At 38.5% G+C, this 27,479-nt stretch overlaps 1 protein-coding gene across 1 annotated transcript; it reads left to right on the top strand.

Moving 5' to 3' along the window:
- CLPTM1L (CLPTM1 like) lies at window positions 1–27,271 on the top strand. The gene is made up of 17 exons (XM_039549258.1): window positions 1–283; window positions 1,198–1,298; window positions 2,678–2,867; window positions 3,622–3,764; window positions 5,668–5,746; window positions 9,580–9,697; window positions 11,108–11,202; window positions 12,705–12,789; window positions 14,156–14,259; window positions 15,601–15,666; window positions 16,611–16,661; window positions 17,309–17,391; window positions 19,220–19,254; window positions 19,530–19,585; window positions 19,668–19,712; window positions 23,456–23,571; window positions 24,964–27,271. Exons 1-17 carry the CDS (start codon window positions 101–103, stop codon window positions 25,040–25,042), a joined length of 1,629 nt encoding a protein of 542 aa, XP_039405192.1. The 5' UTR covers window positions 1–100; the 3' UTR covers window positions 25,043–27,271.
- The last annotated feature ends 208 nt before the right edge of the window (window positions 27,272–27,479 follow it).

Below are 27,479 nucleotides of genomic sequence, written 5' to 3'. Positions count from 1 at the left end.
GGCGGCGCGTGGGGGATGCGCGAGCGGCGGCGGCGGATCCCGAGCGGGGCTGCGGCGGGGGGCGGGGGCGGCCGCCGCCATCGGCATCGGCACTGTCAGCATGCTGAGCCGCAGCTCCTTCACCAGCCTGGTGGTGGGCGTGTTCGCCGTGTACGTGGCGCACACCTGCTGGGTCATGTACGGCATCGTCTACACGCGGCCCTGCCCGGCGGCGGCGGACGGCGCGGCCGGCGCGGCCGGGGGATGCGTTTGGCCCTACTTGGCGCGGAGGCCCAAGCTGCAGGTGAGCGGGGCGGGACGGCCCTCGGCCCCCCGGCGCACCGCCCAAGTCTCGGGCTCCTCGGCAGCACCCCTGTCCCTGCCCCCTGCACTCCGTCCCTGTGCGTGCCCTCTGCCCCCGCTTCTGCCCGCTGTCCCTGCTCCCCCCCGGGCCAGCCGCTCCCACGCCCTCTCGTAGTGCTGGGCCTTGTGGAGAGCGCCCTTGGCTGGTGCACGGGTAGGACTTGGCTTCGGGTGTTTTTATTGATTTCGTGTATCTGCTGTCATACACATCCTGGTTAGAGCAGCCTTGCGGAAGTAATGCTGGGCCTGTTTAGTCTAAAGAAGACTGAGAAGGAATCTTATTAATTTATGTGAATACCTCGAAGGACGGGAGCCAAGGGGATGGTGCCAGACTTTTTTAAGTGGCGACAGAATGAGGAGTCATGGCCATAAACTAAAACAGAAGAAGTTCCACTTCAATGTGAGGAAGAACTTCCTTACGTTGAGGGTGGCAGAGCACCTGGAACAGGCTGCCCAGGGAGATAGTGGAGTCTCCCTCTCTGGAGACATTCTGAGCACACCTAAATGTGTTCTGTGTTACCTGCTCTAAGTGAACCTGCCTTGGCAGGGGAGTTGGACAAGACGATCTCCTGAGATCCTTTCCAGCCCTGACAATTCTCTGATTCTGTGAAATGGCTTCACTTCCTTCAACTTCCAGAACAGGTCATCGCATTAAAATTTATTTAGGGGCTGTGTTTCTGCCCCTAAAAGGAGCTGAAAGACTTTTTTGAGTACACTATTTTCTTTTGCTGCGTATACAGCCTTCCTGCACCTGGGGGAATTAGTGAAGATGTAAGACAGACCTGTACTCTAAACGTAGTGATGCATGAATTTATTTCCAAACTCTGATTTCTCTGTGCTGTGTTTTGGTTTCAGTTAAGCGTGTATACTACCACACGGTCAAGCATTGGTGCTGAGAGTAATATAGATCTCGTTTTGAATGTGGAGGATTTTGATATTGAGTCCAAATTTGAAAGGTAAGGATCTGAACCAGTAGTATCCAAGGTATCAGAGTTCTTTGTTTAATTCTGAAGTGTGCATCCTAGCTAGGAGTTACATGGACAGAAGTATGCATGAAGCAAGGTAGATTTCCCTATTGGTTAGCTTGGGTCAGCGTGCTGTTTTCAGCCATATAGGCAAACATTTTGCAGAAGTGTGCCTTGCTTATAATAGTAAAAATTTCCTTCCATTGAGAAAATCTAAAGACAAATGTGCCTGGGAATGCTTAAGACTTGACTCTAATCACATAGGTAGGACACTGGCTACACATGTTATGTTTTGTTCTTAACTGCTGTGGCTTCAGACTTGGAACAGGACTTGGATGTCAGACCATGTTCTCCTTTCCTGTGTTTCAGCAACATGCTGTTCCATAACTGTTTCTCTGCTAATAGTCACACAAGAAAACCTTTCTTTCTGATAATTTAGGGTTTGGGCATCTTCTGAACAGATAGAGGTGCCAAGATTGTGCCCTTAGAGAAATTTTTTAGTGTAACAGTGCCGTCTACATAGGCGCTTTGTACAATTAAGTTGACTGGAACTACTTGTTTTGTTCACTTGTTTTGTTGTTTGCCTCACTTTCTGTTTGTTTGTTTTTCTATAATAATTGCCTCACTCTCTCACCCTCTTACTGCAGTCTCCCAGGTTCTTTCACTTTCTGTGTTTTCTATGATTAAAGAACTTGTTGGTTGCAGTTTAGGTCATATTAAACTTCATCTCTGGCAGACCTTATAAGAATTGTTTTAATGCTAAGCCGTGGAAAGTATTCAGAGCAGAATAAGCTGAGCAAGACTACAGGAATAGAGGAGGCATTATGCAAGGGTGCAAGTAGGATGATTTCTTGGCTAGTACAAGGGGAGTGACTTCATGGTTTGGGGCTCCAGTTTAGAGTTCTGTGCTTGATGTGCCATAGCTGAGAAGATGTTTTATTAATGCAAAGTGCATGGCAAAACTTTGTGATTTTCTTTTTAAACTTTGTATCATGTATATGGTCTGTGATACATATTTAGCACATGGGAGGCTGTTTTTTACAAGTGCTGTCATATTTTGGCCCTGTGACCTATCAGTAAAGAAAAGCAACAAAAGATGATGCAGTCTTGTGTTATCTAGGGCAGTAAATTATGAAGTGGACAAAGATTAAACTATCTTAAGATGATAGTAAAACTTTGGAAATGCAAATAAAAATACAAATGAGACAATATTGTGATAGGTACTGGAGTATAAAAAATGACCCTATCCAGCCATGGAACATGTCAGCCAGAAGTAATTGTTGTGTTCCAGGCAACCCAAATGTTTAGTAATAGCTAAATATTTCAGCATGTGCTATGTCATCTCATAATGTATTTATTTTGTATTTTAGGACAGTGAATGTCTCTGTACCAAAGAAAACCCGAAATAATGGCACATTATATGCATTTGTATTTCTTCATCATGCTGGCATTTTGCCATGGCATGATGGTAAGCAGGTGCATATAGTAAGCCCTCTGACCACATACATGGTCCCCAAACCAGAAGAGATTAATTTGCTCACTGGTGAATCAGCCACACAGGTAGGTGTGTGTTCCATCTATAGAATAACATCTGCAAAATAAGTAATTTCTTTTATAGACCCTTCTAGTGTTAGTAATTGCTGTGCTTGCATCTTTAAACTAATGATGATACAATGGGAAAAAAAAAAAATCCTCTTCTTGATCATCATGCTAATAGCAGACTATTCAGCAGAGCAGAGGCAGAGCACTTTAAAACACTGACTAGTTATTAAAGTACTTCCCTAGTTAACAATAATTGCTTCAAGGATTCATTGCTTTTTGTAGAAATACTGTATTGCTCTGTAACAGCATGGTGCCCCTTTCTATAGTGAATTGAATTAATGTGAAATAATATGCTTTGCTGTTGTAAAATAGCAGAATAAGATATGAAGACAAACAGGTAATGTTTGGAGGATCATTCACATCCTTTGGACTGTTTTGGAGTTACATCTGATTACTGTACAGTCCTGTTTTCAAAGTGATTTTTTCTTATTAGTATCCACATTCCTAAGGTATGAAGATTAATTAGGTGAATATTCCTTCTTGATGAACAAGAAGTTTTTCAGTGTCAGATTGTGGTGGGCCTTTATAATCCATTATTTTGTATTTGAGCAAAATACTTGATCTGGTCAAAATTACGGTAAAGTGTTTCTTAGTGGGCTTCTGATTTTTATTATAGTTAATGACTCCCTGGATTCTGTGACTTAGATTATTATTACCCTGTTCAAAATTTTGTGTTGGTTAGCAGTATGTATTTTTATTCTTTTTTTTAAAGCAAATTGAAGCAGAAAAACAGACCAATGCCCTGGATGAACCTGTCTCTCACTGGAGGTCAAGACTAACCTTAAATGTCATGGTGGAAGATTTTGTGTTTGATGGCTCATCCCTCCCTGCTGACGTTCACCGTTACATGAAAATGTAAGTCAATGACTTAATTTTGTCAGATATGTTATTATAAACTTATGGCACATTTCTTCTAAAATCCTCCCTGACTTTCTTTCGTATTTTACGTTTAAGTGGGCACCGAGAGACAAAAATGCTTGCATTTTCGTAGTGACAAATTGCTACTAAAGTATTATGTACTAGAAAACCTTACTGGGGACACCTGGTTCCTGGGCAGCTCAGAGTTTAGAATACTTTCTGTGTGTGGAGTTATCATAGTAAGGCAAAGCAGCGCTACGAAGATACAGGTAAAATGCTACAGCAGGCTTGAAACCCATTTGTTCTCCAGTTGTCCTTCTGGCCTTCAGAGCAATTGCCATCCCTTGACCCTTTCCAATTACCCTTCATCTACGAGTTACCTGTACAAACTGGAAGTGCTGAAGAGGCATGGCTGATCTCCTGTGATAACTTTTTTCTCCCTTTATGATTGGCTTTATTTTACTTTGACACTGTGTGTTCCTACATTATGTCATTTTCCTCAAGAAAATACTAACAAGCAGGGATGGGTTTTTAGGCCACTAGGTGCAGGCAGTAGCTTCTACTCACAGCTGCTTCAATCGCTTCCAGTATCAAGCATATAAGTAGTGCTGTATAGGCTTGTGCAGCTGTACGTTAATGCCTTTCTCTACTTAAATCCAGAAGTAGTTGGTTTACCAGCAGACCCTGGGGTTCTGGGATAGCTTCCCAGGAGAAGAGATAAACTTAGTAACTCATAAAATAGACCCGAGACAGCAAGAAGGGGTTGTTGGAGTGGGGTTGATGAACGAGGACATGTTTTCTGGTTGATTTGCACTGGTGCTGTTTTGTTATTGCATTATACAGGAAAATAGTTTGGATATGGAACAACCTGCTGCAATATCACTAACAATAGCTTTAATCATAGTGATTACATAGAAATCACTTCAGTTAAATAACCAAGCACTATTTCTGAACCTCAATTTAGTACTTTTCTGTGTTACTCTTGCACATTATGTGTTTATTATGCAGTCTTTCTTAGCATGCATAGAGACTTCCTTCTTTTGTTGACAGCTAAAATTCAACTTTCAGCCTTTAAAAGTCTCCATTATGCTACTTAGATTTCTACCGAGAACATCACAGTGTAGATGACTGCCTTTTTAGTGAAGACATTAAGAATTTGTGTCTGTTAGGGCATTGGGCTAAATACTTCTCTAAGATACTGACAAAGCAATTGCATGTAGATCATAATTTGCTAATAACTTTACAATAATCAATTTGATAGAGGGCTTGAAGGCTAGGAAGTTTTAACTGGATTCGTGCAGGTTGGTGAGGTGGTAGAGCAATCCAAATGAGAGCTTGTGTAGATGGCAGAGAAGATTTCTGCTCCTTGTATGCTCCCTGCAGTAGTATCTGGCCTTCCCATTTGTGCATCAGCCATCACATTCATGGTCCCATGTGGGCTAGAGCATGTGACTGATGTCCTGCTGGGCACAGAGGAGTGGGGGAGATGGTGGAGAGGTGTCATGGTCACAGTAGGAGGGGGATATTTGTGATGAAGGATACAAATATGTGGCAGTAAACTTTGGCATGTTTCTCTTCCACAGATTTCTAAATTTCCCTTGGTCATGCAAAAGCTTCAGCATCATCACAACCAATCTCATTTGTATTTTTATTTGCTTATTCTGTCCTTCTACAGAAGAGTAAAAACAAACAAAATATTTCAGTACAGATATCTTTCAATGAAAGATTGATTCTAGGCTAGTGGCTAGTTTCTTGCTGTGTGTTAAAAGAAAATGTGCCTGACAAGATGGTGGGAAATTACATGGGTAGATCTGAAAGTGATGAATGAGTGCTAATTTGAATAAAAGTAGTTTTCTTTTTAGATCACTACAGTCATAAAATCCATGTTTAAACATCCTAGGGTTCAGTTGGGGAAGACAGTGCATTACCTTCCAATATTATTTATTGATCAGCTAAGCAACAGAGTGAAAGATTTGATGGTGAGTAATAGAATACCTTTAATTACATTTAAAAGTTTTAACAGTTATCTTCAATGTTGTTTTAATTAAGATTTTCTCATAGGTTGCTTGCTGTAATGAAAAAGTAGAAACGCACAAAAGGACTCAATGACCATTTAACTTAATGTGATTACTGTGGTAACTGCAGAAGCTGGATATGTGTTTTGAGACTTCTGTCTGGCAGAAGTATCTGTCAAGTGTTGTCTTCTATTCCACCAAAGATGTTTGGATTCCGTGGCTTCTGCCTTTTGGGTGGATATGGAGGACGTCATGGTAGCACCAGAGGCAGCAGGAGCCGTCTCCTCAGAAGTTTGACTCCCTAAGATGAAGAAGCTCTGTTAGCACCCCAGAGTAGCTTCTCATACCTTCAAGGGAAATAAGCATATTGACATATCCACAGCTGATAGTGGAGCTACACTTGAGAGAAGTCAGTAGCTATTCTCTTACCTCTTCAAAATTCACTTGTGGTTAAATTTCTTGGTGCTGCTCTCTGTCATTTTAGAGTAACTTGAGCACCTGAAAGCTTGGAGTTAACAGTATGTCCAATGATTTTGTGCTCTCAAATAAATCTGGACTTTGAAACTTCAGTAATGGAACTACAAAAGGGTGAAGTTGGATGAGATTTTTGGAGATTGCTAGTCCAATGCCCCTTCTCAGAGTAGGATCACATAGAGTGAGTTGCTCACGACCTTTTCCAGTTGAGTTTTGGTTATATCTAAGGATGGAGAGGCCACAGCCTATATGGGCAACTTGCTTTAATGTTCAGTCACTCCAGCAGTTAAAAAAAAAAAAATTATAAATTTAAGTAGAATTTCTGTATTCAGTTTTTGCCCAACTCTTCTCTTGTAGGAAATCGTGCAGTTCCTTTGCTATAGGTTACACATGGCAGTCACCTATATCTAAATCATGTTGATCTTAGCAGCTCTTAGTTAAGCTTTGCAGTTCTTTTCAGTTGCACTGACTGGAGTTTGTTTATTGGAGTTACTGAGAACAGCAGTCTTGGGGAATGTCACAAAACTGTTAAATGAGCACGTCTGGATTCTCTTCTAGATGGAAGCCTTGGTAGATGTCAACTTCCCATAAACTTTCTAAATTGTCTATCCAATTCATTACTTTCGCTCAGACCAAGAATTTTGTTACTTGGTGTTCAGGAGAATCTTTACAAACTTGCGTCCCTTCCACCCCAAATTTGTACAACAAAATAAACTCGTGAACATTTGTTACAAGTCTTGATAGCAGATAGTTTTGTCCAGTATTTCTTTAGATACACGTTTGTAATATCTCTATTAGTGGTCGTAGTCCTTTGTTTTAAGTTTTATCACAGCTCATCCAGTCCAGTTCAGTACATTCATGTGAACTAATAACTGGTCAAGTCATGTACCCTGTTCACAAATAAATTCAGCATTCTCATGTTACTAATGACATTCCTGCAGTTGTCATGCATGTCACAGTTAATGCTGTTGTAACTCACTGCCTCAGAAAGTCATTAAAGATCCTGGGAAGTGCTGCAAAGGCTATTCCACTAAGAGCAGCCAACTTTCCCTTCAGCAGTGGTTTATGTGATATCTCAGTAGTGACTGGTCTAATGGCTCTTAAGCCCTGCAGCAAGAGTGGTCCTGTAGTAAACATTCTGTGAGAGAATGAGGGGTAAGTGAAGAGCAGGAAAGAGTAAGGAAAGAAGGTGGTGCAGCTTTGATGGAGCCAGGTTAACATTTGCTGTAAGTAGGGGCACAGACAGTGTCTGTTTTCTATGCCTGACCTAAAATCATGGAGCTAAAGATGCATTTTTCCTGCTTGTGCTGGGCTGTATAGATTGTCAACTGACTCTGATTTTGATCAAGATGTAGGCCTTCTGTGGTAAGTACTGCAGTGTAGAGATTATGTTCCTCATGTTCTTAAATATGCTTGCCAATGCTGGGGTTTTGGGGATTGCACAGAATTTAATAAAGAGATCATTTTAAAATTCATACCACTGAACTTATTTGCAGTGTTTGCACACTGTTTTGTAGTATTGATTAAGTAGAGTGCTAGAAGTAACGTGTGATGCTCTGATGCCATACTGCAAGAGTAGGTTGTATTGCAGGGATTCGGTCATTCCTTGCTTTCAAAGGCTTAGCAACTGTCACACATCGAGGTTGTGAGGCACCACTTATGGGCTTTTAGCTGAATGTTGAGAAAGAATTCATTCTTCTAATCTTATCTTTATTTTAGAATTTCCATCTCTGTCTTCTATTGCAATCCAGTTTTCTCTCTATGCTACCCCTAATTCCACCCTAGTAGTTCTTTGTCTGTGGAGAGTGCACTTGCCACGTGCTGCTTACCCAAGCAGTTGCAAAATTTCTGTTGCTTGTTCATCCTCCACAGGTAAAATTTCTTTTCCCTTTCTCCCATATATGTTGATGCTGTCTTTGATAGACTGAGAAATTGAAATGAGACGAATTACAGGTATCCTTTGAAAAGGAGAAGCAGTCTGGAAGATGTTTATATGTTTTTGGTAAACAGTTGTAGAATCTTCCCAGCGTTCTCTACAGTTGGCTCTAACCACACTTGTTTTTCTGTTCTGTTCAGTCCAGAGATCCCTGACACTGTTCTAGTTTCTCAAGCTTTTCTATCTGCTGTATTCATAAAACTTTCTCAGCTTCCCTTCCTCACCCTCATTTGCCTGCATGTTCTGCCACTGTCTGAAAAGCTTAAAGAGTCTTGGGAGGGTGGTGAGATTGAGATTTGTTTGTACTTACTGGAGGAAAGAACGAATGGGAGAACAAACGTAGCCCTCAGTTCACATCTGACTGATAGGTGGGGAGCCTAAAACTATGTTCTGTGTCACAAGAATCAGAAGAAGTCCATTCACCTCAGTTAGGTGTCAGCTAACTAATTACTGTAGAAAGAGATGCAGTGTAGAGTAGCAGGTCTGAGATGGGAATTATGATTGGGAGTAATTAGGAGCCTGGAGCAGTAGGTCTGGAATTCTTGCAAAGTGTCTGCTCATCTGTAGTCCTGAGCTATCCTTGGAAATGTAAAACATACTGCCTGAACTTGTACTGAGGTAGCTGCTGAGTATTCTAACATCTGAGAGGACAAGGGGTTTTTTCTTTTTTTTTTTTTTAAACCTGTTTGAGAGGTGGATATGGACAACTGTCATGCAGAAGGAGCTGAGGCAATTTAAGACTTCTTTTTTCCAGCTTAAGTAACGCATAGATGATAGAGTAGGATTAGCTGAAATTTATTCTTTGGGGGGCAGGAAGAAAGTTTTTGTGATACCCCAGATCCCAAAGTTATCTTACTTAGCTTTAGCTGTGGTGTTTTCACTAGTCTGAGCTAGTGGCATCATCTTGCTTCCCTATCCTTTCAATTTCTCTCAAAATCAGCCTCAATGTAGTAAACTTCTGACTGTGGCTTTTGGGCTACAATTTATTTGTTGGCTGAGTTTTGGGGGGTTTTTTTTATAATATTCTAGTTGAGGTGATCACAGTGTGTACATTCAGAGAAGAGCTGTCAAAAGAATTATCTTAAGCACACTTTCCCCACTTTATGCTGCCATCTCCGAGGCATTTATATACAAGAACAGTGCGGTTGCTATAGGAACTTGAACAGAACAAGCTGCTAATTTAAACATTTCTTGGAAAAAACGCAAAGACTTCAAGCATGGTATAGAAGTCTAAGATCTTATTCCCTTTAAAAAACAATCTGAGTTCTTAAAATTGTGTGATTAAACTATAGTGTGATACAATCACTTTATTTAATAAAAAATGAATGGAAGTAATTCTTGCCATTTTTCTGCTATTAAAATGAAACTATGTCTTTTTGAAATGCAGGTTATAAATCGTTCAACAACAGAGCTACCTCTTACAGTGTCATATGACAAAATATCTCTTGGAAAACTCCGATTTTGGATCCACATGCAGGATGCTGTGTACTCCCTCCAGCAATTTGGTACGCTTACCTTTAATGACTTCAAGCCAAGAAACCACAACCTAACCCCTCAGTTTGTTTCTTTTATATACATAGATGACACTTCTTTTTCTGGATAGCTGGTGAAGAGGTTTAATGCTACAAATCTTGTGTTGTTTCACCTTAAGTTAAAGATAAAAATACATGTTGACATGTGGTAGGGAACAAGAATACAGAGGTGAATTAATCATTTTTAAAATGAATTTTATTTGAATAGTACTCTGTAACAGCATAAGAGGACATAATCAAGAAGAGCATTTTCATCATGGGTTTCCCCTATTGATCCATGGAACAGAAAAGTTGGATCAGTGGTACATAGGCTTTGATACAAGGTTTATATACAGCTGCTCACTGTAGCCATATATCTGCGGTGAAATACAGGCAGGCCATCCTAAGTAAAATCCAACTGCTTCTCCTTAGCTCAGGCTAATGTATATTGAAGCTACAAGTATGTCTGCTAAACATAATGGTCTTGAAATAATCAAGTAATTGCTTGCTCAGAGTTTGTGTAGGGCCTTTGTCCACCATCACTTCTCCATAATTTTTTTGTAAGCATCCTCAGAATTGAAATTTTCATGTTCCATGCCTCAGTTGTCTTGTGAAAGGCACAGATAGCAAGACCTCTCATCCCAGGACTATCTCCTCTGCCTGGAAAAAAAGCCTGTCTAAGATGCTGCTTGTTCCCCATAAGTGTATAGGTAGTGAAACATAAGGTTTGAAAATTTCCTGTTGGAGTAATTTCTGGAGCAGTCACCTTAGATGAGTAGCAAAATTCCAAAATCACTTGAAAATGGCCACGTTCTTGCTGTGATGGCAAAGTAAGCTGGTGCTGAACTCAAGCACCATTGCCATAAACACAGCATTGTGTATTTTCTGAGAACTGTGGATTTCAATCATAATATTGCATCTGTGACCATATTTCTCACTGACTTTTGTTGTGCTTTACAGTGTAGTCCTTTTTCTCATTTTTCAACTTTTGATGTGGAGCTCACTCTTCTTATCTATCAAACTAAAGTTCAGAGGTCAATTTGAAAAACTTTTTTTTTTACTTCTCACTCAGGCCAAAATGATTTCCTGTGTCTTGCCATTTGTCTGCCAGGTGTTCAGCTTAGGTTGTAATTACTCAACATGTTAAAGGCACGTTACAAACCACATTGTAATTATATAAGTTAAAGGCTTGTAACTGATGGGTTTTGTTTATGGCAAGCCATATATCTTGCCAAAATACAGGTAGATTAGGATTTTACCAGTAAAGCTTCCATCATGTTTTGGATTTATGATTCCTTAAAAAAACTTGTGCAGGTGACGTAAGATTCCTTTCATATTGGACTTGAGCATAACAGCAATGAACTGTCTGGTACTTCTTGCGCAGTGACTTGTTCTTTTTCATAGGGTTTTCAGAAAAGGATGCAGATGAAGTAAAAGGAATTTTTGTTGATACTAACTTGTACTTTCTGGCTTTGACATTCTTCGTAGCAGCATTCCATGTAAGTGGTTTTAGGTTTTAGGAAGTACATAATACGAAAAAAAAAAGGAGGGGGGTGTGTCTGGCTTTCAGCTGTTTTATTTATTAAGAGTTATTCTTGAAAATAGCAATTTCACTAGAGCAATGGAGCCATTTTCTGGTACAAGTCAACTCTATTTCCAATACAGAATTAATATGAAAAACTTAAAAGGCAGAAATTTGAGATAATTGTATAGAAACTAACAGTTTTGACTGAAATATGAAACATTACCTTCATTATCACTTTTTTACATTGTAGTTGAACCAAAGTCCCTAGAATTAATATGCCTGTCAACATTGGTTTAAATTTCGTTGACTTCTCACAAGGTTTACCACTGCAGTGGCATAGCTGGAACACCTGTACTAGGGTCTGAGTCTCTTACTTCTAATCCCTGCAGAAATTTAGATCAGCTGAAATAAATTCCTTTCAAAAATGTTACTGTAAAGTGTGGAGCACTCATGGTTTGTTGTTGTTGTTGTTGTTTGTCTCTTTCTTAGCATTGGCTTAAATCGGAATCTTGATTTTAGACACTGAACATTTTTGTAATCTGCAACTACACTCAACATAATTCCCATACTCTGGGAAAGATAAGAACTTGCCTGGAATGTTATGTGTCTTTATATTTACATTACATACAGTTAATTTGATTGGAAAGCCTTAGACTTCTGTGACATATTAATTTAATTTTTCCACTCTGTTTATCAGGTTGCAAAGTATCTGTAGATTGGGACAAGCTTTTCTGATACGTTTTTCTTTTGTGATCATTTTCTCAAATAATTTTAAAAAAACCTCAACAACCCCTTCCCATAAACAAACAAACAAATTCCACAAAAACAACTGAAAACTTTCTCATTAAAATCCATGGACGCAAGAATTTTTGGAATCTGTGTTCGAATTTTTTTAAGACACTGCATGCTTAAAGGAAATACTGAAAAATATGCAGAATGAAAATACTGAAGAAAATAAGAAAGCTTCCTACAAATAAATTGAATTCTAAAAGGTCCTGGAAGTACAGATTGACAGAGGAAACCTGGCTTGCTATATTGTATGATTTTTTTTTTTAAAGCTTTGGTATTATCCAAACCTAAATTGACTATCAGTCCAATGCAGAGCATTTTCAGTCTAATTTAGTGTGCCTTTCCGTGGTCCCTCAAGGAGGTGTGTGGTTCCTCAGGGTCCTCGTTCTTCACCCTCTGTGATGAGTTACCCTGTACTGGGTCCCTGACTTTCTTTACAGGATGGTGATTTGTACAGCATTGCAATGGTAGCAGTATTTGAAACTCATCCTGTCATTTTGTACTGCTTTTAGAGGATGGGCTTATGAAACAGCTTTTCTTTTTAGCTTTTATTTGTGGATCTTAGTTTTCTTTTCTGTAGCTTCTAAAATGGGGGTTTTTAATGCCATGTTGAATGCATTGTTAACATTTTCAGTCTCTAATTAGTGCATGTTTCAAGCAAATGAGTATGTTTCTTCCTATTTGCAGCTTCTCTTTGATTTCCTTGCATTTAAAAATGACATCAGTTTTTGGAAGAAAAAGAGGAGCATGATTGGGATGTCAACAAAAGCAGGTATGGACTAGAATGCAAAGTGTTGTCTATACGCTGTCTATTTTATGATGTGTGTTTTCAGTCTTGCTCTAAGTTGACACTTTGTAGGTTCACAGAGATAGCAAAATGAGATGGTTTTGTGTACAAAGAAGAGATGGCTAGCAGTCTGCACAGTTAGATGGTTCTAACTTTGTTAGTTCTGTGCTCAGGTATCTCTTGAGCACTCGTTTCACTTCTGAGGTTTGACTGTCTTGGAATTGGGAATTAATATTGAGTCAGTTACCACGTTTTCCTTACTGAAGGAACAGAGAAGTACTTTGACAAAAGAATGAAGACCAGAAGTTGTTCTGTGGGTGGAGAGAATGTGCTTTCATGGATAATGCTGTTCTACGAGTCCCTTGTGTTCCTTCTAGATAACTACAGGTTCCAAAATACTTGTGGGTGGAAAGTGCTGTAGTGTAATCTCTTGCTTGATTTGGGCTCTGATGTAAACAGGAGCAATAGAGGCTCCTGGGGTGGGGGAGGGGGAGAGCATGGGAGGGTTGATTTGATTTGTTTATCAGAAAGATGAGAGAAACCTAGTGATCTGGCATCCTGCCAAGCCTTCCTAGAAACAGATGGAGGTTTTTCCAATAGATTTTTTCCAATTTTGATTATAAAGCAAAATTATAAACCTGGAGTCACTTGACCTCTGAGACTATCCCTAATTCTGTCATATTGACAGATGGATTAAAACATGTAAGGACTCTCTGTACCAGGGGGAAAAAAAAATTTATGATGATCAACATGTTTTGCTCATGTAGAAAATGCATGTATCATTTTTATGAGAGTGCATTTGTTTTTCTAAAGCAGTTGTACTGCTGTTGGCATGTGTATGCCAGAAAGTTCATAATAATTCAAAACGGTCCATGGAGTTTCAGAAATAAGAGTCAATTGCCAGTTTCAAAACTCAGTAAAGTCAAATTGAAAAGACTTAACATTTATAAACAATAAATGAGTTTCAAAGAGTGACATTATATTGTCTCACAGCCTTTCGGCTTCCTAGTGACACGAATCATGTCCATGTAGTTCCTAATAGTACTGACACATTGCTGAATAGCTGAAGTACAGAAGCGTTCATTAAATGTTCCAATTTTCTTTCAGCTCCTGTGATAAAGATTGCATAAAATGTTTTTGTTCCCTATTTGTCTGGAGACCACTGGCTGTTTCTAGGACCACTAGATATATCAAGAAGTATATCAGAATATGTATATCAGAAGTATATCAGAATAACTTCATGCTTAAACTGTGTAAGACAGAATTACACTAAATAGGTCATCAGTCTTCTGTCATCTCAGCTGTTCATTTAAATATTAATAAGCCTTCCATTTTCATTTTTCCTGTCTAGTGCTTTGGCGGTGCTTTAGTACTGTGGTAATATTTCTTTTCCTTTTGGATGAACAAACAAGTTTATTGGTACTGATCCCCGCAGGCGTTGGTGCAGTGATTGAGGTGAGTTCTTAAAGCTGTAGCACCAGATACCAGTATTTGCAGCAACATCCATAGTTTACAGTAAAAAAAGAATGCTAAACTTGTTCCTGGAAAATTTTGCTGTAGCTTGCATGTCCTTGGCTATCAGTGGCAGAGGAGATTATGTCCCTTGATCAAATAACTAAACTGGAAGTACCAGTTTTTCTGGGATGGTCCAGCGGATACTGTAGAAACCAAACACAGAGTGATGCTGAGGTTCCACCTATCACATCATCTGGTAGGCCTCACTCCTGGCCAAGCAAGTACAACCGTGTCAACAAGCCTGCATGGAAGCATTGTGGAAGAGCAGGCTGTGTGCCCACAGACAGTGTCAGGACTGAGGTGATTGGGGAAGGAGGAAAAGGAGGACGCTGCTGCCTGTGTGCATGATTCCGCAAGTCCTCGTCTAGTCAGTGGGTTGCAGGTAGCACAGTTGTCTCAAAGTGACAGTAATCATATGGACAGTACATCTCAGAGGAATTTGCTAGGAAGAACTTCTTCACAGCTTGTGCTTAACTCCTGTTTCTCATGCAGTACTAATAGTGACATTGATGCTGTAAGAATTTTCTTACTTGCATCAGAGATAACAGTAAAGGATCGTCTTTACCCTATTCCCCTTTTTTTTTTTTGTTTGGAATATATGGTGAGTAAGAGAATATTGGTTTATCTAAAGTTAAACAAATAAACCTTGTCCACAAAAAGCTTCATGGGCTGTAGCTCTCCTGGGGTGCTGCATTGCCTAAGTTGTCGAATCTGTATAGCAATGTGGGTACGTGAGTAAATTTTCAGGTGAACTGAAACTTTTGGTTTACATTAGGGTCAGGCTGTTACAGCTGTACAGTAATTAACCAAATAATTCAGTGGATTCACTGATTTTTGCTTGTAGTCCACTACTGAAAGGTAATGGCCATGTAAGCACCAACCTAATCAGGAGTTCTGAGGCACCTTCATCGAGGGCATGTAAAAACTTGCTTGGCAGGTGACTACTGGGGAATTTTCTAAATGCCTGACCGGGGGGGCATGTTGGTGCTAACCTCACCTAGGCACTGCAGTCCAGATATCATGGAAGGACTAAATTACTTCACTTAAAGTACATCATCTGATAAAGAGACTTAATAGTACAGGCTCACAACGTTGTACTTGTTTGATGACACAGCATTTGGTTTGTGTAGACACAGGCAGTGTGTGCTGCAATCAGGCTGCTACTGATTTATGCAATGGGTGCTTAAAATAGGTGTTCTGGGATCTTGATTCTAATTATCTGAATCCTGATGTTCCTTTGTATAATCTTTTATGTGCACATTTTGTTTTTGCTAATCACAGCTCTGGAAAGTGAAGAAAGCCTTGAAAATGACAATCAGATGGCAAGGTTTGAGACCCAAATTTCAGGTATAGTAGACATTGCCCTGTTAACGATTACACTCTTGAATCATCCATCTGTTTCCAGGTCACTGTGTAACTTGACTTTTAGTGAAGTCAAGACTTCTTAAAAATTACAGAAGTTTCCTGTGTACATCTCTTTATGAATGGCTTAATCCAATAGCAGGATGAGCATTTTCAAACCTGTTACTTTCTTTGAGTTCTTTAGAAAAAGCAGCTATTTGTGTATATTTATGGTGCAAGAAACTTCAGAACTTCTCTGTCAGTCCTGTTAAATCTTAATAGGTGGGACTGTGCTGCTGCCACTGTGTTGGAAAGGCAACTCTTAAGTGACATCATGTTTTGAAATAAGAAACTGGCTTTTTCATGAACCTAATGATTCTTCTAGATAAAAATGAAGTGCTGAGACTGCAGAACATGCAGTGGCAAAGTTCAGTCTACATTGAAAGTTTATGTTGTTGGTAGGAGAAACAGTTGTCTATCTTCAGTGTTTTCTTCACAAGAAGTGCTGGGGTTTTGTGCTGCTTGAAATCTAGGTGTCTGGAGCGACTGATGGCTCTGCTTGTTCCTATGTCAGTAATCAAGGAACTGTGTTTAAGCAGGCAGAATTTCTGGACATGTGGAGTTAATCCATAACCGACCTCTCCATGATTATAGTTTGTAATAAATGCTTCCTTTACCTGACATTTTTAGCTACTTGGCTTTGCTTTTGCTTTGTGAATTTTGCTGTCTCAACAGCATTTTTCTAAGCAAAGAAGCCTGGAAATTTGGTGTAAAATATGAGGTGAAAGGTTAATCTTTTTGCCTGTATTTAGAAGGCTGCACAGGACAATGTATGACTCTCCTACATAGAAGCTTACAAAAGCTTTGTTACCTGCTTAATGCAGGGGGTTGGACAGCAAATGCTTTCCCTCTGTGTTCTGACTTCATTATGGTTTTTGTATATATTGCAGTTTGGTGCATACAATGACTCTGAAAAGAAAACAGAGGAATATGATGCCCAGGTAAGAGGGAATTCTATGTCTTTGGATCTACAAAGTCTGTATATGTGACCTGTTGATTGACTTGTTTTGCTCTTTTTTTCTACAAATGTATTTTCCATGTTCTCACAGTTGTCAAGTTGATCATCATTGTGTAGATGATCAGGTAGTGAAGATTCATTCTGATAATTTACAAAAGGAAACCGCAAAATAATCCTTTCGGTTGTTGAATCTGGTTGAAGCCTTGCTCTGAGAAGCAGAATTGCAAGTGACTTAGATGAAGAGAGGTCACTCACAAATTTGAAAGCTGATATTTGTACTTGTTATTTGTACTTCTTACTTTTACTGAAGGAAAGTTCATGTGGTTCCTGATTTGTGAAAGGAGTTAGACATAGGTGACAGCATTGGTGTTAAGTAGGGAGTTACTTTTAGACATGATCTTTGTGCTGTCCCTTAGTGCCTATGCTCTAAGGTGATTGCTTGTCTGAACTGGGCTTTGGAATTTTCACCACCACCACTAGAACTGGAAGCATAGTGGAAATGATAGCAGACAATTGGGAATAGACGAAGATTCTCAGGGAAAAATTATGTCGCTGTCTTCTGTTTAATGCCAAGAAAAATCTGCTGTATATAAAATGTGAACTAACAAACTTATTTTCCTTGTCTGTTAGGCTATGAAATACTTGTCATATTTGCTCTATCCACTGTGTATTGGAGGTGCAGGTTACTCCTTGCTGAATGTCAAATACAAAAGGTACTGTAACTCTATAAATTATCTTATATGGAATTGAAACATTCCCCATTTTTTCTACATGGTTATGGAAATTGGTTGTTTTAGTTTGATTCATAAGTCAGGAACTGGAAACTTCCTTGTTCTGTCTATCTAAAGCTGAAGAGTCTAGATGGTTTTTTAACATCCTGTAAGCAACAGGCTGTTGTATTTTACAAGTAACTTTAGTATAGAACTCAGTAGCTTGCATACATGAGCAAGCTGTCAATCAGAAGAAGAGGAAGAAAGCTGCCATTGATGCTCAGAGAACCAGTTGGTGATAGGAGAGATGAAAGAAATTCAGTGGTTGAACCTGTCCAATAGTGGAGAGAAGCAAAAACTTTGACAAAATTATTTTCTTTGAACAAGAGGCTCCTCTGCTCCTAAACACGATAGCTAGGATGGCAAGCAAGCAAAAGCATTTTTGAGAAAGGGCTCTTTATTCCTTTAGAGCCATGGACTTCCTGCACCATAGTAGTACTTCAGCAAGAGCTGGACACACAATGCTTGATGAACAAGTGAGACCCTTGTCCCCTTGCACTCAAAACAGCTAGTTCATTTTGTGTTGGAGAGATGCAAGCAAGTGTGCAGCCATGAGACTTTGTTGTAGGAAAAGTCTGTAAACATAAGCATGGTGATGGCCATGTAGGCATTTTTTTTATAGTTCTTAGGCCCAGATGGGATGGGAGAAAACAAGCAGTAGTAGTTCTTTGTAATGTTATTTTAAGCTGTTGCTGCACACATGAGCCATAACACTCATACTAGAAACTGGGGCAATTTCTGGGCTATTTGAAAAGCAGGTTTTTTTCCAAAGGTTTTTGCTTTAGTAAGCAGCTAACAAATATGCAGCATTTTAAAATTCTTCTTTTCTGACAAAATTCTTGAATTTTTTTAGTATTCAAAAATACTATATTCCAGGTGTTTTATGAGCTGCAGCTTAAGGAAGTGAAAACAATTCATATAATAGAATACAGAAGTCTTGCCATTGTTAAATCAGGAAGGAAATGTGACAACAAGTAATCTAGGCAGTAGATTATCCTTTAATCTTGGAGATATTTTCTGATTAATTCATTAAATGCTTGTGGATTACAGAAATACTACTACAACGGTAATGTTGCTATTAATGTGTTAGTAACACAACAGTGCAAGTTTAATTTTAAATGATGTAACCAGAGCATGACAGTTATTAGCTGTTCTCAAGATTGGAAGCAGAAGTATGGAATTCAATCACTGTCTGTAGTACTGCCATTGTTTTGTTAAGACTATGCTCCATTGAACATCTGGGAGGGTTATTAGATGTAAGGAGGGAAAAACGTAGATTCCTTGTATTTACCTTTTTTTTTAAGTACCTACTGTCATGGTTTGCACTGAATGGTATTTGTTGTTTGAAATCTGACAAGTCCTTACTGTGCCATATTGAGTGGCACAGTATATTTATATACTGTGTGTGTCTCTAATATTTAGAATACAGTGTTACCTTTGCAGGCTTTAATACAGTCAGGGTTCAGTGCACAGTATTATCTCATATTAGTTATCTGATTATTGACACAGAAGTCTTAGAATAGTCTGTAAAAGTATAAAAACAGGTGATAAACCTCTCGAAACTTCTTGTATGGACTGATAAATACCCTTTGCTTAAAGTACCTTCTATGGAGCCCCTCCTAATCCAAGGAAGATGTGAGGTATTTAGTTCTTGCATGAAGTAATTTGTAACATAGCCATTTCTTGGAGTAGTCAGCATACAGTCGTGTATAGGATGTGTTATAATTTTGGCTGAAGAGAAATATAACTCTACTCTCTTCTTTATTTGCAGCTGGTACTCCTGGTTGATTAACAGTTTTGTCAATGGTAAGTCCCTTCTGTTCTTTTTTCTATTCATATTTCTTCAAATGAAGGCCAGACTCAAAAGCAGAATATTAACTGCTGTCATTTGGATCCATGTAATACAGAGCAATAACTTATTATTAAACTATCACAGTGATTGAAAAAGGGAGAAGAATCAATTCAAAGTGAACAAAAGAATTAGATGCATCTTCTCTCTTCAGGAAAAAATAAGTGCAAATCATTAATTATGTGTGATGTACATCTGTGCATTTGGTTTTTTTTCCATACTTTCTCTTCAGGAGTGTATGCTTTTGGATTCCTGTTTATGCTGCCCCAACTATTTGTAAACTACAAGGTAAGATTGAAATGTGATAAAAGTCTACTTTCCTAGTCTCTTCTTGCAGACTTTATTACAATTTGATATTTTTTATTTCTAGATGAAATCTGTTGCACACTTACCATGGAAGGCTTTCACATACAAAGTAAGTAAAGCTCTAATTTAAAGTTGGGTGCAGTCCTTTTGAAAATTATTTTCTGTAAAAAGCAGCCTAATAAGAAGTAGCTGAAGGATGGTGTACGTTTTTTTTAAGAACTAAACTTGTTTGCAGCTGTCCTTAAAAAAAACCAAAAAAAACCACTGACTTTCATTTTTCATAATGACTTTCATATAATGAGAATACTTGCATCCTAGTTTTTATGATAATACTGCTTTTTGTACTGTCAGCTGTCTTGCATGAGTGCAGATGTTGGTCCTGCAGATAAATTTGTCAGTCTCAGTTAAATGCATTATTTTAAGAAGATGTCAATGCATCACTGACAAGGGATAGTTCTCAAGAAACAGTTAGGGATGGTTGAAGACCTTATTTTGGCAAGTTCCAGGAGCTACCAGAGACTGAAGTAATGTACACACTGTTCTGTGCTAGGGTGGTAATTGTGAGCTTCTGGGCAAACCCAGTATGAGGGGAGTTGTTCCATGGGGAAAGAGGGACTGCACTGTGGTGTCCCCACTGCCTAGATTGCCCTGGTAGGAAATAATGCGGTGCTGCAGTCAAGCTCAGTAGCAGACCTTGGAGGGGAAGGTGAGTTTATTGAAAAACAAAATCAGCTCACTAACCCTTTGATGGCTGTGTATCCACAAGCACCCACTTGTGTGTCCAAGTGGTTTGTGGAGTATTCAAACACCAAGATGGTAGACCCCAGTGTCCCAGTCAGGACTCCTTGTGCTGATATGGATAACAAGGGACACCCACTGTTAAGTCCCCATGTCTCCTATGTTCTGCCTTGTTGGGGAAGATGAAACAGGAAAGCCTTATAAATATGATTGCCTGACAAAAGATTTTGGGAATATGAAAACTACAGGCAACATCAAAATGAAAGCCACTTTTGAAATACCAAGTCTTAGTTACTGAACAACTGGAAAACAATGGTATGGCCGACTGAAGGTAATCCCCTCTTGATGGAACAATACCCTCTGCTTGCAAGCAGGTCCAAGGGTCAGAGCAGACCCTACTAGCTCAGCAGAAGGGGTCCAAAGAGTAGTTTTTAGAAGTTAAGATGTAACACTCTATGGTAATATAAGAACTCTTATAGGCTGTATGTAAATGCTATAGGATTTGTATCTTGTATTAGATTGGTTAGTGACAATTAGAATATTCAGTATAGAAGATGATTTATTGTATTGTAACCAGGACTTCAGACACTTCCATTCTATTCCTTCCTCTCTTGCTCTTACTCTTATTATTACTTCCACTCTTGCTCTTACACTCTCTCTCTCTCTCACCCGCTTACTCTCTTGCTCTCTTGGGCCTGCTCAGAGCTGAGTCTGGCAGCTCTGAGCAGTGCCCCTATACCCACGCCCTTTGCAATAAACCGCCTGTGTCCCAAGACCTGCCTATAGAGATCTCTCGTCTCCGTCACCACCCTGCCCGCCATAACCTACACTGCCTCAATGGCAACTATATGCTAGTTTTGTTCTTGTACCCGTAAAGAGCTGGTAGTGTTTTTACTCTATCATTTCCCACCAATCTCAGTCATTAGGATTTTTGTACTGTACTTTGTTTTCCTGATCGTCGTGTCCTGAGAAACCCTGGCTGGATGTGCTGGGATCATCAAGACCCTGATGCCATCAACATGTACCCTTTTTACTTGTGCTTCTACTCATAAATGCTTTTATTTTTCCTTTGTGCTGCTATATTACAATTCTCCAGAACAGTTAAAAGGAGCAGTTTAAAAACTGCTCAAGAAATGGTATCCAGTTCTGAATAGAAGATTTGGGACAAAAAACCTAAAATGTATACATCTAAAGAGACTTTAAAGGCTTTTCCATCTCTATGAGCCTATAGCAACAGTCTAACTTTCTGCTGCCTTAATGTTTTAAGGAAACAGGGTGCATCTAGGAAAACAGATTGAAATGTAGCTGGTAGTAGAATAGCAAATAAACAGTGTTTGATGTGGAAATAGAGACAAAAATAACAATAAACACAGTATTTCGGGCATACACTAGGCAAATCAGCATGTTTCTGAAGAGGAGGGAGCAGAAGGTGTATTAGTGAAATAATTTCTCAATTCTACTTCACCAGAGATAATAACTGAGCCGAGACATCAGCAGTTAAATAAACAACAAAGGGAGGTTATTCAAGCAAGTAACCTTTTAAGCAGTACAACCTTGCTGAACAGCGTTTTCTACAGAGCATTTATGGTTAGCATTTATGGTAGCATTTAGGCTACCCACAACAAAAGCTTGTGTATATGGAGAAAGAAGTCTATTTTGTTTTCAATTATGTTTAACTTTGTGAGCTTTGGAGGGAGTAATTGACTTTTTTTAATGGATATTTAAAGTTGCTTGCTCTCTTTTGCACTTCAAGTGAAAGGAAGAGTCTGAGGGCTCATCTGTGATCATTTTTCCTTAATTTGACCTCTGACTTTTCAGTTTCTGTGGGTTTAACGTTTATGCCCTTCATACATTTATGAGGAGTACCTTCAAGTGAGATAATCTCAAAAAAAATTACCCAGTCTAAACACTATTGGATGGGTTGCCTTGGTGCACTCACTTGCAGTGGCTTATGAAGACTGCCTGTGTGCCTGAAGGATGGAGCATTTAGCTTTTTCTTCCCTTCGTCACTGTAGGATCACTCACTTGAGTATTGACTTGGAAAGGCTGTCTTTTCCAGCTTGCCAAAGTTTTTATTTTTGCTCCATGACAAACCTTTTCATAGGGTTGAAAAGTGCCATCTGTATTCCTCAGTCACTTCAGATCGATGGGTTTGCTTTGACCTGACAGAAAGAGCTCTTCTGTTGTAACTAATCAGAACTCTCTCTTGTCCAACACCCTCATTTTCTGCTGGTGTTTTGTTCCATCATATAAACATTGGTTCATTTTGTAGAGTAAATCCTGTGCTTATATCACTTGCCCCCCTTCTTATAGTATGGATTAATGTACAGCTTGCTAAAACTGCAGGGAGCCACATTACTGACTCAGTTTGTTAACCCAACTGTGCATATTCTTTGCTGAATTTGTTTCCTGATGTTTTTAGTGATTTGGAACATTTTATTGCAACATATGAGCACTAGGGCTGGTGCACTGTAGTTGATGCATGCAGCCTCCCTCTAGGTGAGAGCCAGATCCAGAGGAGTTGCATTTCTGTTAATTTACCTTTCATTATTGCTGCAGAAATAGAGTCTATAGTATGTCTAATTGATTGGAAGTGATACAGAAAATTATTCAAGATATGGTTACTTCCAGAAAAGCACTGAAAACATTTTGAAGTCTTTCCAAGGCTATCAAGTTAATCTTCTAAAGAGCAATAAATGAACAAATTTTACACAAATTTCTGCAGAAAACGAAAGTGAAGTGACATTTTGTAAGTCTTGTCATTTGAGTAATGAATGAACAAAAGTGTGGGGGTTTTTCCAGTTTCTTTTGAAGATTTCTCTGAAATTGAGTCTGTGTTTTTCCCCTCCCATAAAAATACTCTAACTTACCTGAAACAGTCCTACTTCCTTTTTACTTGTAACTTGTGGTCTGTAGTAGACAGCATGGTCTTCATTAAAAGAATGCATTTTAAAGTTTGCATTAATTAGTTTTGCAGCATAACCTTTAAGTGTTGTTATAAATATGGAAGAAGTCTGTGTTCCTGCAGAAAAACATAGGAAGCTTGTAACTTTGTATGACTGATAACTTCCTTTCTTGACAGCCAACTGAAGCATACTTTTCTTTAATTTGTAGGCATTCAACACCTTTATTGATGATATATTTGCTTTTATCATCACTATGCCAACATCTCATAGGCTGGCGTGCTTTAGAGATGATGTTGTGTTCCTGGTCTATCTCTACCAAAGATGGTATGACTTCCTTTAATGTTCATTACAGTTTTTACAATGCTATTAGATGGTTCTGTCTTGTTGTTGTAAAGAACTATAGATTGGGATAGACTTGAAGTTTTATACTGTAATAATGTATAGTATAGTATGGTCTGGATAATGATAGCTATGTATATGCCTAGTGAAAGGAATGGTGAGCAGGGCACCCTGCAAAGGAGATCTCAATACAAGTAAGAGGGACAGAAACATTTTCCCATAACTGACAGTAATCCTGGACATGATACTGAGTAGTCAAAAAATTCCTCTTCTCACAGTACTCAGAATTTTTGTCAGTAACCCCTTTTCCCTCCCCAAAACAGCCTTCTTTTCACCAGATTTGAAAGTTACAAAAAAAAAGAAAAAAACAACAAAACCAACAAAAAAACCCAACCAACCAAAAAACAAACAAACAAAAACCAAACAAGCAAAAACAAAACCAAAAAAACAATCAACCAAAAAAAAACCCCACAAACCAAAAACCAACCACAAATCAAACCTGAGACATAAATACCTGAGGTAAGGGGAAGGAGAGAAAATCCTAAGCTTTTGTTCACAAAACCACTTAAGAGTTCTGGGCTTCTAACCCTTGCTGAGGGCCACATCTCCATGTGCTCAGTGTCCTAGGCATGCTCTCCAAGTTGCTCTGCTGGGCAGTAGTAAAAGCTGTTACCTGATTGGGGACTGCCCTGCTCTGCTTTTCTGTTTATCTAGTTTGCAAACACAGTTTACCAGGTTCTCTTGTAAGTTAAGTGTCTGTCTAGTTTCAGATTCTTCAAGTAACTAAAATCAGATGGGGAAGAAAGTTATATGCAGTACTTATGAAATACTGTTCATAGTGAAGCTACAGAAAGTGTATTCTTATTGCCAAGAAGAAACATTTTTATGTGGAGCAAACAAGAATTCTAAGCCAAGTTCACATTCTACCAGAATACAGATATGTACATCTAACTAATCATTAATACTAACTGCAGACTTCATTTTGGGGTTTATATAATTGCACCAAAATGTAGTGAAATAGGTCCCCTTCTGAGCTATTTTTGTAGAAGTTAAGAGGTCAGCAGCTTCTGATAGGGGCTGGGCACTGGTTTCAAGTTTGAGAGGTATCCTGGATTGCTTGAGAAAAGACTCCAGCTAAGCTTTAGGGGAGCTAATACATCTCTTAAGAGGTCCTGTTATGAGACAACTGGTTAAGTCATATTGTGAAGAAGCTGATATGTCTGTACAAATCTTTAAAAATGTTGGGGTTTGCCACAAATGGGAATAGAGAATATGATGACAAAGAAATTAACTTTTAAAATTAAGCATGACAGAACTACTTAATTCCTTCAGATAGGAGACTGTAATGTAACTAATGATTTGGGTTTTTTCTGCCAGGCTTTATCCTGTGGATAAGAGCAGAGTAAATGAGTATGGAGAATCTTACGAAGAAAAGTCAAAAAAAAAAAGCTCATAGAGAATAACTAAGAACTGAAGAAGATTCTGACCCCTGGACTCTTACTCGCTTTGTGTATTACCTGGTCTTAAGGAAGGAAAAACTTATTTAATAAGAGTATTTTTAAAGCTTATGACAGAACTACATGGACAATACATCTTCTATATTGCCAAAATCTAGTTTTGATACCCGCCTCTTTCAAGACCCTCTTCTGTCCTCACAAGGTCTACTGTCTGCCAGATGACATTATATAAACTTCCTTCACTTCAGCTTCTCTTCAGTGAAAACCTAAGCATCCTGACCATTGTAATTAGGATCCAAATCTGTGTTTTTAAGACAACTCACGAACTGAAACTGTGGTGCCTGTGCCACTAGGCTATGAAAACTGAAAAAACAAGACACTGTGTTACAGCAGAATCAAGAATTATTGCCAAACTGGAGGCTGTTAAAAATAAAAGGTATAATATTGGATTATATGCTAATTACCAATCATTCTCATTTGATAATGTGATAATGGAGTTAGAAATTGTAGAAATTGCGAATTCAGAGCTAAAAAAATATATTGTTGGAAATATAGGATAAAGCAAATGGTGTTGTTAAACTTCAAATTCCGCCATGTTCTTGGCCCGCAATATGGCAGAGGGTTTCGGTTTCCTTAAATTGAATGAAGGTGTGAAAAAACTGTAACATGATTTCTTTCAATATGTATGCAAGTTTATAGAAATCCTTCTGCATTGTTGACAGACCTGATTTCTTGGCATACCAGGTGTTCATGTAATGCAAATCATTGTTATGTGCTGGGAAAGTCTCTTTAACGCTTCTTAAATTCTTCATCATTTGGTACTGCAGTGACCTACTAGGCCAATTCTGTCATGTTTCAAAGGGAATAATTCCTCAGTCTTTTCACCTCTCCCTCCTTGCCCCATCCTGTTTTTTAGATGAAACACACATCATTCAAATGGAATTGTTTTGCTCAAGTAGAGGTTCAACAAACTACACAGATACAGAGAAAAAAAAATAGCCTGGTAAAGAATAATTCGTACCTCTCATATAATCGAAAATTCCATGGGAATGGAATCATTGAGGGAAGTATTTTGATCTGTTTCTTTCAAATTTGTAAAAATAATCAGGTTGAATTATTATACCAAAATCCAAACTCCCCAGCTATATCTAGAAGCGACTTTTAAAAATGGTTAGAAAAAATTTAAATTTAAAATCTTTGTAAAGATTTCTAAAAGCAAGTTTCTTAGTAACAGTAAGGGAAATATGGAGTGCATTCCTTTCAGCAGCAAATAAAATACAATTATAAAAATCCAAAAGGCAGAATTGTAGTTTCCAATTCTAGTTTTGCTTTGGTCAGTAAGTTTACAAATAATGATACTTAAGTTTATTAAATTGCATGCTCTTTGTGCAAGGCTGTTTAACCTCAATTTGTCATGAATTGAAAATATTCACTGAATAACTTTGAAAAACACAGGTCAGTTCCTGTGGTCTGCAACTACTTTGTGAACTGGATTTTATCCAGTTCTGTACTGCAAAAGTCAGAACATATAAATATTTGGGTCCCAAAAAGATAAGGAAATATGCCTGCCTATTGTATTTTGCCACAGACTAGTTTTTCCTATACTGAAGTCCTCCTTACACACTGCTGGCAATGGAAAGGAGTCTTGAAGTGAATATTTATCTCCTGTTCATGTTAAAGTCTCTTTATGCTGTTAATTGTAACTACAGATTATTGATTTTAGCATTAAACACACCCAAGTAAGTCTATGCAAAACTGGGGTTGCATTTGCTGTATCTTGTACCTGTTTTGAATTTGTTTGGAATGAGCTCTTTGCTGTTAAGCAAACTAGTATTTCACATTAAGTTAAATGTATGTGAAAAGTTTTCCTGATATAAAGAATGCATATAGCACGTTCCCTTTTTGTGCCATTTCAAAACAATGAAGTCATTGGTTCGTCTAGAGTAGCTTCTCAAAGTCCAGAATATCATATTTGGGTATTTTTGATGTTTCATTGCCCATTTTTGTGCACAGCTGTTGAAAAATTGCTCTTGCACCTTTACATACTGTGAGTGTACTGGTCTTCTGTCTTGCATTTCTTGACACTGACCTCATGATATCCTATACAATAGTCATAAAGCATATAAAATTAGAACATTTTAAGTCTTTAAAATGAGCAGGACTTTCCTGTTCAAGTCATGGTTTTATGCATTCCGTTTCCAAATAAAAGACTTGGCATATGGGATAAAGAGTTACCTTTTGTTACTGGAAAGAAAGGTGATAAAAAAACTGTAAGTAGTAACTTTGGAGATACTAAATTACATGTTTTAACTTTCCACTTGTGGTAATGGCATCAGCTAAAAATGTGGTTCTGTACATGAACCAGCTCACACTGGATTATCAATATCTAGACTCTGTTTAAGTGTCCAAGAGTAACTTAAAAATTTCCTCACTTCT

The sequence above is a fragment of the Corvus cornix genome, chromosome 2 (genome assembly GCF_000738735.6).
Source record: "Corvus cornix cornix isolate S_Up_H32 chromosome 2, ASM73873v5, whole genome shotgun sequence".
Classification (NCBI taxonomy): Eukaryota; Metazoa; Chordata; class Aves; order Passeriformes; family Corvidae; genus Corvus; species Corvus cornix.
The sequence above is the reverse complement of the archived record's forward strand: the minus strand, read 5'-3'. Positions and strand labels throughout refer to the sequence as shown.

What these genes read in the sequence shown, in the direction of transcription:
- CLPTM1L (XM_039549258.1), top strand. Translation starts at nt 101, where the DNA reads ATGCTGAGCCGCAGCTCCTTCACCAGCCTGGTGGTGGGCGTGTTCGCC. An exon ending in CGCGGAGGCCCAAGCTGCAG is followed by an intron (nt 284 to 1,197) that starts GTGAGCGGGGCG and finishes TTTTGGTTTCAG; the next exon opens with TTAAGCGTGTATACTACCAC. An exon ending in GTTCACCGTTACATGAAAAT is followed by an intron (nt 3,765 to 5,667) that starts GTAAGTCAATGA and finishes TAAACATCCTAG; the next exon opens with GGTTCAGTTGGGGAAGACAG.